Source organism: Hypanus sabinus, chromosome 13, assembly GCF_030144855.1.
Source record: "Hypanus sabinus isolate sHypSab1 chromosome 13, sHypSab1.hap1, whole genome shotgun sequence".
In the NCBI taxonomy this organism is placed as follows: Eukaryota; Metazoa; Chordata; class Chondrichthyes; order Myliobatiformes; family Dasyatidae; genus Hypanus; species Hypanus sabinus.
Window position 1 is genome coordinate 95,609,997 of NC_082718.1, and position 18,219 is coordinate 95,628,215.

Here is an 18,219-nt window from a genome sequence, read left to right on the forward strand (position 1 = left end):
CATAGTCATTCACCCTTTGCAAGTTAATTGCCTACCTACAGGTTATTCAAAGATTCTGCATCCTCCACCCTTTGAGAAGGAGATTTCCAGGAAAGATTACAGTGAAAAGTTACTAGTACATTGCTAGGACTTGAAGACCTGAGTTCATAAGGTAAGGTGAAATAGGTTTGGTCCCCCTCCTCCTCCTCCTATATTCCAGGGAATATACAAAATTTTTAAGGGTATAAATAGGGTAAACACAAGCAGACGTTTTCCACTAAGTTTGAGTCAGCTTCTAGTTGAGGGTGATAGGTGAGATATTTAAGAGGAACCTGATGAGGAAATCCTTCACTCACAGAGTGGTGAGAGTATGGGGACTTTGTAAGCAGAAGTACTGGATGCAGGTTCGATTGGAACCTTTAGGATAAGTTTGGATAAGTACATGGATGGGAGGGGTATGGAGGGCTATGGTCCAGGTGTGGGTCAATGGCACAAGGCAGAATAACAGTCTAGCATGGACCAAATGCAACAAAGGGCATCTTTCTGTGCTGTGGCGTTCTACAACTCATTGACCCCCAGAGAGAAAATATTTTGTGATCGATGTCCTTTATTTCTGAACAATGACTCAAAGTTCTACTTTCTCCCAGAACAGGAAACAACCTTTTCACTACTTTTCTGACAACACTCCATAGATCTTGTAAGATTTAATCAAACCCCTCTTTCAATATGGTCTCACACATGCCAAACATAACTCAGGGATAACCTCCCTACACTTGAATTCAAGCCCTCTAGCTATAAGCAATAAAATTCTGTTAGCTTTCCTAATACTGGCGTCTTTCATACCCTGCAATTGCAAACCCTGATATTTTTCTATGTATCCAAGCTCAGCACTCTCCCATGATTCTAATTTTTCCTGCAAAAATCAAGTTCAATTGCCAAACACACACAAATGCCTATGAATACAGCCAAGCTAAACAGTGTTCCTCCAGGGCCAAGGTGCAAAACACAGAACCTACAGTCATACACAGCACAAGGCACGTATAGCACATTTACAATAGCAAGTAAACAAACAGCCGCAAAAAAATATATATGTGTTTAATACAAATCTGACAATTTCACCTGTAGGGTTCTCAGTAATATTAATTGTAATGTTAATTGTTAATGGCTGAAAACGTTGCTTCTCTGTAATGTTAACTGCTGAGGTTAGGGGTTCTCTGTAGCAGCATGTTTGGGTTATAATTAGTGCTAAAGGGACTTGTATTCATTTGCTAGCCAATGGAAGTCACGTTATTCTATCTGTATGCGTGGGAACCGGAGGGGATGCGCAGGCTTTTCTTTGAGGAGGAGAGGAGAGGTCGGACGTGAGTTGAGCGCTCTGGTAGATCACCAGGAGGGATCCCAGCCGAGGGTCGACGGAGTTTGGAAGAGATTGATGGGTGGAAAGGATACCTAAATTCGTGAGATCCAATGAATTCTTTTGTGCACAGAACTGATAAATTTACTGACTTGGCACCTTTCTTGTATTTATTTCTACTAACTCTTCACCAAGAAATAACTATAAAGTGTAATCATTTAAACTATATATTGTGTACTGTCTGATTTTTTTTTATATTGTGGGCTTGTACTGGGGGTGCATCACACAGTATCCGTACCAACACGATTACAGTGTTGCCGGGGTCAACTCCAGTTTACCCTAGACGAACGGGAGCAAACTGGGCAAAGATGTTACATACCTTTTCCCCACATTACTTTGCTGATGATTGAGAGTAAATGAACTGTTAACAAACTAGATTGGGCTTGTCTCTCATGAACAGGATATCACTGTGCAATTTCTACACTGTTGGATAGATGGTGTTATATCCACACATGAACACACTGGCTGTGGTACAGCCATTTCTGGAGTGCAGGTCTGCATTATTGCAGTTGGGATGTTGTCTGGACCCACAGTCATTTCTTGATATCACATGGAAGGAAAGAGATAAGCTCAAGATTTTTATCTGTTAATGGGGGGGGGGGGAAACGGTTATCAAATAGCAGAAGAGATGGTTCATCCGCTCAGCATTTTTGGCTTAATCTTGTTGCAAATACTTCAGCCTTTTTCCTCAGCCCTTCCATGCTTCAACATCACTGATCCCCACAACAAACCTTTGGGATTCTCTTTTTCAAAAGGATGATGGATTTTTAAAATATTTTTAAGGCAGAGGGAGATGGCTTAGCTCTGCCCACTATGTGCTGTTTATGGATAACAAGAGCCCATCTCACATTTCATCACAAAGAAAATTGTTCGGCTGGAAAGGTCTGTTGCCATGTCGTACTTCTAAATAAACTATAAACAAATATAACATTGACCAGTTTCTTTATTTTATACTGCCACCTCTTGAGAAGGAACAGTAAAGCACACACACACGTAGTCACGGCAAACAATATTCCTTCAATAAAGAAGACAGTCAAATATTTGTAAAATGAAGTTTCAGTTTGGATAATTGAATATTTTGTTGCCCGTCAGTATACATTTTGCTCAGTGAGACACGATGGTTGAATTTTAAAAATAACAATTCATCTCCTTGCAATACAGACATTAAAAAGAAATGTACAGCTTGTTATCCCAGAGTTACCATTGATCCAATTTCCCCTTTACCACTGCTCCAATTTCCCCTTCACCATTTCTCCGATTCCCCCTGAAACTCAACACCGTGGTAAACGTACAATAGGTCGATATGTCAAATGTACTCCTGGAAAGAAAAAGAGTACCCAGTCTTTGCAGCCCAATTTGCCTAGCCATTGTACAGATGTATGTTAAATTGCGAATTACGGTAAACAGAATGTCTTCACAATCCTTCAAGGTAACAACAATTTCTACTTGTCACACACCACTGACCTATAAAAATGTGAAAAATCTTTCACTGGAGTTTTGTCAAACAGAAAAAGAAATGTTGCCCAATAATATCAGAAGATGCGACAAAAACCCCTTAATCAAAGGGGAATAAGTTGGCAGCATGTTGTGAGGACGAACAGATCATCAGAGTCTCTCTTCCACCATTCAGAGATATTTATCCAGAGCTCAATGCAGGATTAGCATTGTCAATTACCCCTTCCATCCAACCAACAATCTCTTTGACCACCAGACAGGAGGTACCATAGCATTAGGGCAAGAACTGTTAGGATGGGAAGCAGCTTCTTCCCCCATGATACAAGAGCACTGAACACCCTGCACAACCCAGGTCTCATAGTGTATGAAGCGCCAGTAACATTATACTCCTTACTTTTTAAACTTGTGCATAAATGCACCTTATTATTTGTTAATTTATTTGTAGTAATGTTAATTTTTCTTGTATGTGAGAGAGTGAGAGAGAGAGAGAAACAGTACAGTGTTGTGCACCTTGGCCCAGAGAAATGGTGTTTCATTTGGCAGTATACATGGGTAAGGTTGAATGACAATAAACTGAACTCTCTTTCTGCTTTCTGTGTTTTCTTTCTTGTTGCCGATTGGCAGGTTGGGGTTCTGGGTGGGCGATGGGTTGGTTTTTGTGTATGACAAAGTGGGTTGGGGGTTTGGTGCCGTTGTCGCTGTTCTTTCTTTGTGAGGGAGGGGGTTGGGGGCTTTGGAGTTTGGTATTCTGGCTGCCATTTTCCGTGTGGACGATCTGTCAGTTTTTTTTGTACGAGGGAGGGGACGGGAGTTTTGTGGTTTGCGAGTTTCATTTGTTTCCTTTTCATATGGAGAGGGGTTTGATGTCTTTTCGTTCAACAACTCATGTGATTTTTCTGTATTTCATGGCTATCTGGAGAAGACAAATATCAGAGTTGAACTACACCCCCAATCTTAGCCAGTAATGTCCTGCATAGCAACTCCTATTTTCTAAAAAAGGCCAATTTTAAGGTCCTTTATGGTCCTTCTTCATTCTGAGGTAATGACCTCTTTTAATTATTAATTGGCCGACATCCTTTTCTTTGCTACCTCCTGGCAATCCCAAAGCTCTCCTGGCCAGTTTCTCATTCTCCACCCACCAGTAAATTGGAATCATCCCAAGTTCTGCTGCTCCTATTGCAAATCATACCAAGTCCCAATCACCTATCATTCTTGTGCTTACTGCCATACATTGGCTCCAGCAGTGCCTCAATTTTAATATTTCCAACTGTTTGCTTTCTCAACAGATCATTAGTTCATTCATAGTCCTGCTATTTTGGAAAAAAAAAACAGCATTCATAACTCAGGCCATCACACACCAGCCATGTGTAAGACTTGAATGCAAGTGGGTCACTGACTAGTTGCTTTTTTTTAAATCTCCCCCCCCCCTTGAAAATCCAAGTCAAAGACTCTTCCTTACCCCTTTCTGCACATCAGTGTAAACCCAGAGATTTTAAGAGGAAGATTAATTAATTACTGAACACTTTATTATAATCTCATTTCCACAGGCAATATACTTGGCAGAATTACAAGGAGGAAAGTCCCCACTTACTTACTACAAGGAACTGAAGCAATACGTTCACGATCATGAGATCTAGAAGCAATAATTCTGCAAAATATACCATGGTACTTTGAAGGGTATGGAGATAATTTCAGAGCAAAGGCAATTTTAACTGTTCTCATTATAGAAACATTTCAGGACATAGGCAATAGGCTGGAACACGTCCACCACATAGTCATTAAAATGCGTTCCTACTTCCCACATTGTCTTTGTAAATCTGAGAGTAACGTTTACTGCAAATAAATACCTTTCCGACTGAGCAGCAAAGGCATGGTCCTATTTGTTAATATTTCAAGTATGGACAAAAGTACCAAAAACTAATGTTGGGTCTTCGTTTAATTTCTGAACTTCAGGGTTCTTCCAAGAGTCAAAAATGGTGAGCAGTCTTCATTCCAAGGTTTCAGCTGATGTTAGAGTAGAAACAACATACAAATACTAAGCAAACTAGATAAAGAGCTGAGCAACAATGCTAAGAGAGGAATTAACGCAAGGGGCTTAAGACAACGGAATGAAGATGGTGTTTCTGAAAAATCTATCACTTTTATAGACAAGATAAAGAAAATTCCTTAGAGAGTGATGAATTAATTAATAGGCTGCATAATTAAAACAATTACATCATGTGGGTAATGTGCTAAAACTTAGCCGATGAAAAATTTAGAAAGGTGATAAATCGTTAGTTTAGCTGCTATACTGCTTTCCGCCAGTAAGTGTGAAAAATACATGAGTGTGTTAAAAAGTCTTATTAAAAATACTGTGTTTAAAAAAAAAGACACTAGTTTCCAGAGTTAACAATCCCACAAAGGTTGGGTCCTCTGTGCAAATTGCAGCTACTTACATTGGAACACCAAGTAGTAATGTTGTATCCCACATTAGCAAACGTATTAATTGTTCTATGCTCTGATTAGAAATTTCATTGCCATGTGCGGATCTTATATTCATCTCTGTCAAGATAGTGGTAACACCTCTTCCCATTCCTCTGCCATTCGTGCTCAAATGTCTCAGAGCAGAATGGAATGGGTGTGACAAAGACTCGTCATCACATTCTAGCCCAACTCATGCAAAACTAGCACATTTCAGCCCTCAAGACATCAGGTGTTGATACAATTCTTTAAGTGCCATTACTGCAGGTTCACAAAGGTCAAAGTGCTTCCTTCAAACCACCAGCGACTGAGCTCAAGGCACACAGCATGTAGCTGTTCCATGAAGTACAGAAGTGGCTCAGTTGACATAGTCTTGCCTTTTAATTATCCCAATAATACCTGACATATGGAAGATCAGACCATCAGAGCCTCATTTCCAAGACGTTAATGTTTTCAGAAGGCCAGAGAAAAGGACTTTGAGAGAGAACAACAAAGAGAAAAAGGGAGGATGTCAATCCAGGTGCAATTCTTCCTCTTCCACAATCTGAACAAAATGCACTCAGCCCTCCGCATCCGCGAGTTCCACATTCGCGGATTCAACCAACTGCGGATTGAAAATATTCAGGGGGAAAAAAATTCCAGAAAGTTCTAAAAAGCAAAACTTGAATTTGCTGCGCACTGAGCACTACGCTGAATGAAGTGATGTGTAGGCATACCTTGCTGTAGCCTCCCGCCATTTCACAGATCCTCAGTCTTTCTCCAGCACTTTCTCCAGCACTCCTCGGTTGAGCATTGCTCACCTCCAGCCTCGCTCGTTCACTACTTGTGTTGTGAGCAAGAGGAAGGAGTTTAAGGCTAGTAAGGGACGGCTGGCTAGCTACGTAAAGCGCTACAGCCTCAAGAACTTAAAGATCACGGGAGATTTGGCATCGGCTGATACTGAACAAGTACACTTTTTTGTTCTCATTATTCTCTAAACAATACAGAGTAACAACTATTTACATAGCATTTACATTGCATTAGGTATTATAAGTAATCCAGAGAAAACTTAAAGTATAAGGGAGGATGTGCGTAGGTTATATGCAAATGGAAGTCAAGAGTCTCATTTGGCCAGTAACCCTATATGGCTGTGAAACATGGACTCTAAAAGCAGCTGATGAGAAGAAGTTGACAGCATTTGAGATGTGGACATACAGACGGATCCTCAGGGTATCATACATTGAGAGGAGATCCAACAATTTCATCCTAGAAAAGATTGGCACGAAACCAATACTTCTGGAAACCGTTATCCAAAGGAGACTTCATTATTTTGGACACTTCTCAAGAACTGATGATACACTGGAACGCACTGTGCTTAAAGGTAGAGTAGAAGGAAGCCACTCCTGAGGCAGACAGAGGACAACCTGAATTGACAACATCAAGAAGTGGACCAGCCTCACCGCCAGAGATGCAAGAGGTTTGACTGCCGAAGATCACAGTTGAAGAAAGTTGTTGCCAAGGCTCTGGCAGAGTATGGCACATGATGATGATGACTACGCCGTTTTACATACGGGACCTGAGCATCCGCGGATCTTGGTATCTGCGGTGGGGGGGTTCTGGAACCAATTCCCCACGATTACTTGGGACGACTGTACACGTTGCACTAAACCGAAGAGTATGAAAAGAAAAGGAGTCATTCCCTCTTCTTCAGGTGTAGTGTTGTGACTTAAAACAAGCCCCACTGAACAACTCATGGTAAAAAAAAAACAAAAAGGCCTTGAAGGTAGCAAACAGTTATTTGCAGCTAATTACTCATACTTCACACGATGGTCAAAATACTTACATTTACACCAAAGTCCGGGGCCGTGGAACTCCAAATGGCACCAATACTAGCTGCGGCTAACATGGCTTCAACTGCTTGAATACAGTTTGGAAGATAACCTAGAATTTAATGAAAAGTAGTTAGTCAAAATTGTATTCAAAATATTAACACCACTGATAAAAAAAGAACTATGTAATTCCTTTCACAGCTTTATTAGATTCCATTGAGTTTTGTAATCAATGCATTTCTCCTGCAATGTTATCAGCATTAGTTATGCAAACATTGTAATCGATTTGTGCAAAGGGTTCAATGTACAAAACATGATCAATTGTTTTAATTCAGATTTACTGTATATAGTGGGAGTTTGCTCCTGCTCTACTTCAAACAATGCCAAATTTACCCGAGTAGTCAGACAGATGGTTTCACATTTTTACCGAACCTCAACGACTTCGGTAATACACGTCCGAGTGCCAACTTCATCCACTTGCAAACATCCTGGTGCTAACTTGCAATGTGCAACTCTACTCCAGAAGCAAATATCAATTTACGGTGACACTGGTGAGGCACAGTGACGACTCGCGGGCAGCAAACAAAACAAAAAAATTTCTGTACTAAACTCAGATACGATCACTGCAATCGATAGCTTGCAACTTCCCTTTCGAAGCTGAGCTACTGAACCGCCTGTACAACCTGGCATTTTTAGGGTGTGAACTGAGGTCTCAAATGTGCAGGGCAATTGTGACGTGGTGCGTGCAGGCCAAATCGAGGCAGCCTGGCCTGGGCACGAAAGCAGGGCATGAGCCAATGTTTGGCCCTTCCTGGAGCAGACTTGGAAGCATTTCAACGTGGCAGAAGCGAGGCGATGAAGAGTCAAGGCAGTGGGGCCCGGCCTGAGCCCGAGGAAGGACCCAAGGTTTGACCAATTTAAACTCAGGGCCAGAAAAATTCAGGGTGTCAGAACCACAGGCGGGAGTTGGGCCATTTCAGCTTGCTGCTCCGAGAGGTTTACTCGTCTCTGCACTGAACTGAGGATGTGGGCTGCAATTAACAGGCTCCTGAATTGGCTGCAGCAATCACTGGCTTCATTGCTGTGAACTCGATTTCGTAAACTTCTGCTCTGAATGTTATCTGCTTCCTTTCATCGCTTGCACTATTTGTGAACCCACGTGCTTTTCAGGTGAGATAGTAAAGGTTACTTGTTGGTAAATACAGATTCTTTCTGATCATCATTACCAAGGGATGATGGTTATAACAGAATAGGTGTCCATGGGTGAGGACTCGAGGATAAATCTCTTCAGTACGTCAGCAGGAGGCTCAAGTTGGACCACGTGCATGAGGTACGGAGGTCTGGGGCTGGGTAGTGTAGTTACTAATCCAGGATGAAGAATTCAGAGAATTCTGCAGGCCCAAAGGGCTTGGTAAGTACAGGTTCTGTCTGTGCCACTCTGATCGTTATTACTACAGGGTGATCCTTATAACAATACGTTGGTAATAAATGTACTTTGAAGTAAGCCACCACTAAACCAAGCTCTCCAAAGCTACAGTGAGTTTAGATACAAGTTGCTGGACAACTGGACTCTGTGAATCAATAGAAGACCCCTGTTCCCAACTTAAGTTATAACACCATTGTTCATCTGCACACGACATTGAGCACCCTGCATTTTCAAGGTAGAACAAGTTGAAGTCAGGTACAGTTACATGGCAAGTTAAAATACAGATATATCAAAGCTGAATGTCAGTATATTATCAAAGTACATATACATGCCATCATTTACTATCCTGAAATACATTTCCTTGCAGGCATTCACAATAAATACAAGAAACACGACAGAATCAATGAAAGACCAGGCCCAGCAGCACAGACAAACAACCAGTGTGCAAAAGACAACAAACCATGCAGATATAAAGAGATTTGACAGATGGTTATATTGGGCTGAGTGCAGGCCAGTGACGAGATGAGTGTATGCGTCGGCACGGACTAAAAGGGCCGAGATGGCCTGTTTCCGTGCTGTAATTGTTATATGGTTATATATAATCTGAGGTGCAATGTCCATGGTTGTGGGAACATTTCAGCATTGGAGCGAGCGGAGTAATCTCCTCTGTTTCAAGAGCCTGGTGGTTGAGGAACAAGAACTGTTCCTAAATCTGGTGGTGAGGGTCCTGCGGACCCTGTGCCCCCTCCTGATGGCAGCAGGGAGGAGAGAGCATGGCCGGGATGGTGGAGGTCCTTGATGATGGGTGCTGCTTTCCTGCAACAGTGCTCCGTGTAGATGTGTTCAATGGTGGGGAGGGCTTTACCTGTGATGGAGTGGGCCAAATCCAGGCTTTTTGTAGGTTTCTCTGTTCAAGAACTCTGGCGTTTCCATAGCAGGCCGTGATGCAACCAGTCAACGTACTCTCCACCACACTTCTATAGAAGTGTGTCCAAGTTTTAGATGACAAGCTGAACTTCACAAACTTCTAAAAATAAGAGGCACTGCCATGCTTTTATAATGCCATTTACCTGTGGACCCAGGGCAGCCCTCTGAAATGATAACATTAAGCAATTTAAATTTGCTGACCCTCTCCACCTCTGTTCCCCCAAGGAGGACTGGCTCATGGACTTCTGGTTTCCTCCTCCTGAAGTCAACATTAGGTCCAGAGGAAAGCTACGGACATAAACAATGACTGCCCTTTTCTTTTCATAGACGTTGCCCAGCCTGCTGAGTTCATCCAGCACTGTGGTCACATTTGACAGGTAATCTATTTGCAGGAGTGTTTGTTCAGACTAGGAAATGGAGAAGTGAAACACAAAGATGCCGATTTTGATGAGAATCTTGGGCCAAATTTGTACAGCACTTACTAATATTGTGCAAGCTGTCTTTCCAAATGTTTCTCAAAGTCATCTGAATTACAAATAGTTGAGTGTAAGAGCAAATTATGATCGGTGTCAGCCGTGAACAAAGATTTTTGTTTGCAATACAAGTCTAAGGAAAGTGTGACAAACGTTGATAATTTCCCCCGTTGAATTGTTAATCTTTCTGTCACTGCCTGGAATGCCATCACAGAATTCTGAACTAGGAAGGGTAAGCTACTCTAGGATTTTTATCCACCAAAATTATCAGTTCAGAAATTTCTAACGCAAGTAGCAGAGGCTGCAATGATGACTCGCAATGCTGTGGGGAAAGTACCATATACCTTGATCCCTTGCAAACCAGTTCTCCCATCTGATCTACCTTTTCAATTCTAACTTAGTTTTGCTCTGAGCATTAAAGAGGCACAAGGACAATCATGAGAAGTGGTTTAGCTTTAATCTCAAAGCTCAGTGCTTCTTTTATGATCGGCTGTATACTGGCTACTCCAGAGATGGAGACAAAAATAATCTATAGTTTCACATTCGGATAAAGATATATGCTCAGCGACCACATTATCAACACCTGTTCATTAATGCAAGTGTCTAAACCAGCCAATCGTGTGGCAACAACTCAATTCATAAAAGCAAGCCGACATGGTCAAGAAGGTCAGTTGTTGTTCAGAATGAGGAAGAAATGTGGTCTAATTGACAATTGTTGGTGCAAGACCGGGTGAAACCATAAACATCCAGTGAGTGGCTGTTCTGTGGGCAAAAACCCTTTGTTAATAAGAGAGGTCAGAGGGGAATGACCAGGTTGCTTCAAGCTGACAGGAAAGCGACAGTAATTCAAAAAACCACATGTTACAACAGTGGTGTGCAGACCACATTTGAAACCTTGAAGGGGACTGGCTTCAGCAATAGAAGACATTCCCACAATCCTGATTGAAAAATTGCAGAAAGGCAGACACTCAGTGATTCAGGAACAGCTTCTTCCCCTCTGCCATCTGATTCCTAAATGGACCTTGAACACTACCTCACTTTTTCTTTTAAATATACAGTACAGTTGGCCCTCCTTATCCGCGGGGGATTGGTTCCAGGACCCCCCGCCCCCGCAGATACCAAAATTTGCAGATGCTCAAGTCCATTATGGAACCATTCTCAATCCAGTGGACCTTAGGACCCAGCGGAACCCCAGACCTTACTTAACCTGTCTCAGTGCAGTGGACATTAAGACCCCGCACCAGAGCTCAGAATGTGCAGTGTTTCTGTTCACAAAAATAATCACGATTGAAAATAAAGTGGAAATAATAAAGCGATCGGAAAGAGGTGAAACGTCATCAGTCACTGGAAAAGCGTTAGGCTACAGTCGGTCAATGATCGGAACAATTTTAAAGGATAAAGTGAGAAAGGTTCTGCCCCGATGAAAGCTACAATTATTACTAAGCAACACAGTGGTTTAATTATTGGGTTTTGGGGTCTTGTGTTTTTGATCCTCACATCAACCTGGCATGGTGGAAAGCGCAATCGGGAGCTATCTGTCCCGAGTCCCAAGAACTTCTGTTCCCAGGCCCGGTGCTGAAACATACATTATTAAGTGTTTTATATGCATAGAAAGATAAAATATATACTATATACACTAAGACAAACATTTGATTAACTGAAGCTAAATAATACTGGATGTACCTGTTCTGACTTACTTAGTAAGAGAACTTCTGATTTTTTTCAATCCCGATCCACGATAATCCATGCACATCCTCCCATAAACTTTAAATCTCCAGATTACTTATAATACCTAATACAATGTAAATGCTTTGTAAAATGGTTGTTATACTGCATTATTTAGGGAATGATGACAAGAAAAAAAGTCTGTACATGCTCAAACGACAAGTGCTAGAAGAGCACTTCCGGGCTTTCGCGATCCGCGGTTGGTTGAATTCGCGCATGCAAAATCCGCAGATAAGGAGGGCTGACTGTATTTATGTTTTTTGCACTTTTTAAAATCTATTCAATATATGTATACTGTAATTGATTTACTTGTTTATTTATTTTTTCTGCTACAAAGTTAACAAATTTCACATCATACGCTGGTGATAAAACACCTGATTCTGAAACTGTCAGTGGCTTCTTTATTAGGTACAGGAGATATCTAATAAAATGGCCACTGAGTGTATTATGTGTTCTGAAGTACTACATGCCGAAATCAAGTAAAATTTATATAATATGCATCAAAATGTACCTACTACAGCTAATGAGAGCTATATTAAACGCAATTTAGTTATACGTATATAAATATGTATTAACTACATTGAGTCAAACCCCAAATTATATTATTCACATTTTTATAGATTAAATTAATAGATCAAAATGATGACACTATTTAAAATTTCTAGCCTTTACATTATTTTTCCAAGCTAAGTACCTCACTGAGAGTTTTGGAAGTATATAATACAGCGCCTGTGACCAGAAACGGGATGCTTATTTCCAACACTATAAATGAAAATGCAAAGCAACTGGAAATATTAAGGCCAATTAAGAAATACAAATGTCTAAAAGGAGATAATGGATTTAAATTTTCATTAAAAATCTTTACCAACTTTACTCCAGCTACAGTTAAGTCATTTAAGCACTAATCTACATAAAGGAAATATAAAATGAATTAAGTCTCTTTAGACTTTATTTTTTGACCCAGTGATTGCGTTGCTAAACTTACATTGTCCTCTTTGGAAAACTATTCTGAAGTGCTCTGAAATAATTATTTCTAAAAGCTTAAGTTAGTTCTTTCCTTTTCCCAATTGGCATTAAACACATTATTTCCCCCTTTTAAACTGTTACACTTCCCAAAATTAATACAAAGACAACTTAAGAAATCATTGGTGCAGAACAAGCAAAAAGAAGATAGGAAATAAAACAAGTTTAGCTGTGTCGAATGACATAAACTTTAACAAAATAAAAGCAATGATTCTCTAGCAACCATATACCTTCTTAACAGCCTTTTTGCTCTTTAAGGACCTGTGACTGTACATTATAAGGCTTTTTCTGATTTTCCACACAATTCTATTTAGAGTGTAGATAGATATCTGATGGATAGGGGAATCAAGGGATATGGGGACAAGGCAGGGACTGGGTATTGATAGTGAATGATCAGCCATGATCTCAGAATGGCGGTGCAGACTCGAGGGGCTGAATGGTCTACTTCTGCACCTATTGTCTATTGTCTATTGAATGGCAAATCAGCATTTCTGGTTACAAGACCTTTGGTTAAGATAGAGAATTTTCCAGGTTCACAACAGATGAGATGGTCAAGAAGAAGAGGATGAAATCCAACTACATCTTCTAGCATGAGATCCACAGCCCTGGAGGTCATGGGTCTCTTCAAGATGGTGAGCAGTTTCAGATTCCACATCACAGAGAATCTACTCTGGACCTAACACATTGATGAAATCATGAAGGAGGCATGCCAGCAGCTCTTCTAAGTTTCTATAGATGTATGCTAGACCATTAGACATGGGAGCAGAATTAGGCCACTTGGCCCATCGAGTCTGCTCCACCATTTCATCATGTCTGATCCAATTTTCCTCTCAGCCCCAGTCTCCTGCCTTCTCCCCATATCCCTTCAAGCCCTGGCCAATCAAGAATCTATCTTCCTCTATCATACATAAAGACTTCGCCTCCACAGCTACTTGTGGCAAAGAATTCCACAGATTTACCACACTCGGACGAAAGAAATTTCTCCTCATCGTCGTTCTAAAAGGATGCCCCTTCATTGTGAGGCTGTGTCCTCTGCTCTTAGACTTGCACACCATAGGAAAGCATCCTCTCAACATCCACTCCGTCAAAGCCTTTCACCAGTTGATGGGTTTCAATGAGGTCACCCCTCATTGTCCTGAATTCCAGTGAACAAGGGCCTTGAGTCATCAAATGCTCTTCATATAACAAGCCATTCACTCCTGAAACCATTTTCGTGGACCCCTATTAAACCCTCTCCAGTTGTCTTCTTCCCCAGACTCAACTTGCAAATTAACCTTTAGGGAATCCTGCACAAGGACTCCCAAATCCCTTTGCACCTCAGATTTTTGTATTTTCTCTCCATTTCGAAAATAGTCAACCCTTTAATTTCTTCTACCAAAGTGCATGACCATACACTTCCCGACACGGTATTTCATCTGCCATTTCTTTGCCCATTCTCCTAAATTAAGTCCTTCTGTAGCCTTTCTGTTCCTCAAAACTACCTGCCCCTCCACCTATCTTCATATCGTCTGCAAACCTTGCAAAAAAGCCATCAGTTCCATCATCCAATTCAATGACATATAACACAAAAAGAGTCAGTCCCAACATAGGCCCCTGTGGAACAGCACTAGTCACCCGCAGCCAAACAGAAAAGGCTCCCCTTGTGTGGGAGAGCATTCTGAACTGGTAGCATCCCAGACTGGTTCAAATGCACAGGATCAGAAAAGGCTGAAGAGGGTTGAGAATTCAGCCAGCTCCATTGAGGACACAACCCTCCCTACCATTGAGGACATCTTCAAGAGGAAGTGTCTCAGGAAGCACAATCAATCACATCCAGGACATGCCCACTTCTTGCTACTGCCATTGGGGAGGTGGTACGCAGTCAGAAGAGCTACACTTAACAATTCAGAAACAGCTTCTTTCTTTCTGCCGTCATTTTTCTCAAAGGTCCATGACACTACATTCTCATTCAGTCATTTTTGTATTACTGTCATTTATAGTAATTTTATGTCTTTGCACTCTACGGCTGCAGAAAACCATCAAATTTCACATCCTTTAAGTCGGGGCAATGAAGTCTGATACTGTTTAGGAGAGTTTCTGCCTCCACAATCTTTTATAGTGCTGAGTTCCAGAGCTCTATCCATCTCGAGCTGTAAAAAGTCTCTCTTCTAATCCTTCCTCCAATAACCTTAAATTGCTTCCTGTTTTTGATCTACCAAGGGAAATATATCCTGCTTATTTACTCAGTCTGCACCCTTCATAATTTTGCACACATCAGTAAGTCTCCTTTCAGCTTCATCCATTCCAATTTTTTTCAAACTTGACACTAGACACTAGAACACTACAGCACAGTACAGGCCCTTCAGCCCTCAATGTTGTACCGACCCACAGATTCCTTTACAAAAAAGTACTAAACCCACACTACCCTGTAACCCTTTATTTTCCTTTCATCCATGTGCCTGTCCAAGAGGCTCTTAAATACCCCTAATGCTTTAGCCTCCACCACCATCCCTGGCAAGTCATTCCAGGCACTCACAACCCTCTGTGTAAAAAAACTTACCCCTGATGTCTCCCTTAAACTTCCCTCCCTTAACTTTGTACCTATGCCCTCTGCTGTTTTCTATTCATGCCCTGGGAAACAGGTACTGACTATCCACCCTATCTATGCCTCTCATAATCTTGTAGACCTCTATCAAGTGCCCGCTCATCCTTCAATGCACCGAAGAGAAAGGTCCCAGCTCTGCTAACCTTGCCTCATAAGACTTGTTTTCCAATCCAGGCAACATCCTGGTAAATCTCCTCTGCACCCTCTCCATAGCTTCCATACCCTTCCTATAATGAGGTGACCAGAAATTAACACAATACTCTAAGTGTGTGGTCCCACCAGAAATTTGTAGAGTTGCAGGATGACCTCTCTACTCTTGAACTCAGTCCCCCTATTAATGAAGCCTAGCATCCCATAGGCCTTTTTAATTACCCTCTCAACCTGTGCAGCGACCTTGAGGGATGTATGGATTTGAACCCCAAGGTCCCTCTGTTCACACTCTTAAGTAACCAACCATTAACCCTGTTCTCACCCTTCTGGTTTTTGTCAATAGGTGCAGCAGTAGGCCATTCTGCCCTTCAAGCCTGCATCACCATTCAATCTGATCATAGCTCTTCATCTACAATCAGTACCCCGTCCTCCTTTCTCCCCATATCCCTTGACTCCGCTATCTTTAAGAGCTCTTGTCCTTCCAAAATGCATCACCTCACACTTATCCGGATTGAACTCCATCTGCCACTTTTCTGCCCAACTCTGCATTCTGTCTATATCCTCTTGTAACCTTCGACAACCTACAGCTCCATCCACAACTCCTCCAATCTTCGTGTCATCCGCAAACTTACTCACCCATCCTTCCGCTTCTTCATCCAGGTCGTTTATAAAAATCACTAAGAGCAGAGGTCCCAGGACAGATCCTTGCGGCACTCCACTAGTCACCGACCTCCAGGCAGAATACTTTCATTCCACTACTACCCTCTGCTTTCTTCCTGTTTGTCAATTTTTTATCCAAACAGCCAAGGTTCCACTGATCCCATGCCTCATGACTTTCTGGATGAATCTCTCATGGGGGGCTTTGTCAAATGCCTTGCTAAAATCCAATGCAGACCACATCTACCACCCTACCCTCATCAATTTCTTTTGTTACCTCTTCAAAAAACTCAATCAGGCTCCTGAGACATGACCTTCCCTCCACAAAACCATGTTCACTATCCTTGAGCATCCTCCAAATGCTCATAGATCCAATTCTTAAGAATCCTTTCCAATAGTTTGCAGACTACCGACATAAGACTCACTGGTCTATAGTTCCCAGGATTCTCCCTATTACCTTTTTTAAAGAAGGGAACTACATTTTCCATTCTCCAATCCTCTGGCACCTCCCCTGCAGCCAAAGAGGTTTCAAAGATCATAGCTACTGCTCCAGCGATCTCTTCTCTCACTTCCCACAACAACTTTGGGTATATCACGTCTGGCGCTGGGAACTTATCAATTTTGATGTCTTTAAGATGATCCAACACTTCTTTTTCCTTAATCTCCACATCGTCCAGCACACAGGCCTGCTCTATTTCGACCTCACCCCGATCAAGATCCTTTTCACTTGTGAATACTGAAGCAAGTATTCATTTAGGACCTCCCCAACCTCCTCCACCTCCAGGCACATGTTGCCTTCTTTATCCTTTATCAGCCCCACCTTCATTCTTGTTATCCTTCTGTTCTTCACATACGCATAGAATGCCTTGGGGTTCTCCTTAATTCTAAATGCCAAGGCCTTCTCATGCCCTCTTCGAGCTCTCCTAAGTCCTTTCTTAAGCTCCTTCCTGGCTACTATATTTTTCATGAGCCCCTCCTGCTTTCTGCTTCTTATATCTAACATATGTTTTCTTCTTCCTCTTGACAAGTTGCCTCATGTCAGGCACGGTTCCCTTTTCCTACCATTTTTTTTCTTGTCTCAGTGGGACAAACCTATCCTGAACCCAGCACAAGTGGTCCCTAAACTTCTTCCGCATTACTTCTGTGCTTTCATCCTTGAACATCTGTTTCCAATTTACTCTCACTAATTCCTGCTTCATCCCTTCATAGTTAGCCCTTCCCCAGTTAAGCACTTCCACATTTTGTCTGCTTTTATCCTTTTCCATAGCTATGCTGAAGCTAAGGGAGTTGTGGTCACTCTCACCAAAATGCTCCCCCACCAAGAGGTCTGCCACCTGACCAGGTTCATTACCCAGAACTAGATCCAGTATGGCCTCTCCTCTTGTCAGCCGGTCCCATACTGTGTCAGGAATCCTTCTTGAACACACCTGACAAGTTCAACCGCATCTATCCCCCTTGCACTCAGGAGGTGCCAGTCAATATGAACGAAGTTGAAATCATCCATAACTACTACCCTGTATCTCCTGCACCATTCTAAAATCTGCCTGCTTCTCTGCTCTCAGTGTCCCGAGGGCTATTTGGGAGCCTATAGACTACTCCCAGCACAGTTATTGATCCCTTCCTATTTCTGACTTCCGCCCAACACTGTATCAGTGGACACTCCCTCTGCAGCGTCCTCCCTTTCTATACCCGTGATACTAACCCTGACCAGCAATGCTACTCCCTCCCTTTTCTACCTCCCATCCTATTCCTTTTAAAACTCCTAAACTTGCTTATCTAATCTTTCCCAATAGCTACAGTTACTAGCTGTGACAAAATCTCTGTAAATATCTTCTGAAACTTCTGTGTGACCACAACACACGCAGTGGACCAACTATAAACATAAGAAGTTCTGCAGATGCTGGAAGTCCACACACAAAAAGCTGGAAGAAGTCAGCAGGTCAGGCAGCATCCATGGAAGTGAATAAACATTCAACATTTTAGGCTGAGATCCTTCTTCTGGACAAACTATGTTTTATGTAGTTCTGATGTAACCTTCCTGATTTTGCTTGAACTAATAGAGAAAAGCAAATGATCACAACTTCTTGACCACCTTATTGACCTTTAAGTCCTTTTGTTCTTCCACATCATTCAAAATT

At 41.8% G+C, this 18,219-nt stretch overlaps 1 protein-coding gene across 1 annotated transcript in view; it reads right to left on the reverse strand.

Annotated features, from left to right (window-relative positions):
• aacs (acetoacetyl-CoA synthetase) overlaps positions 1–18,219 on the reverse strand; it is a 158,535-nt gene that overhangs the window by 96,842 nt on the left and 43,474 nt on the right. The window contains exon 5 of the mRNA XM_059988238.1: positions 7,131–7,228. Within this exon, the coding sequence (XP_059844221.1) occupies positions 7,131–7,228 (98 nt within the window). The remainder of the gene's footprint in view (positions 1–7,130; positions 7,229–18,219) is intronic.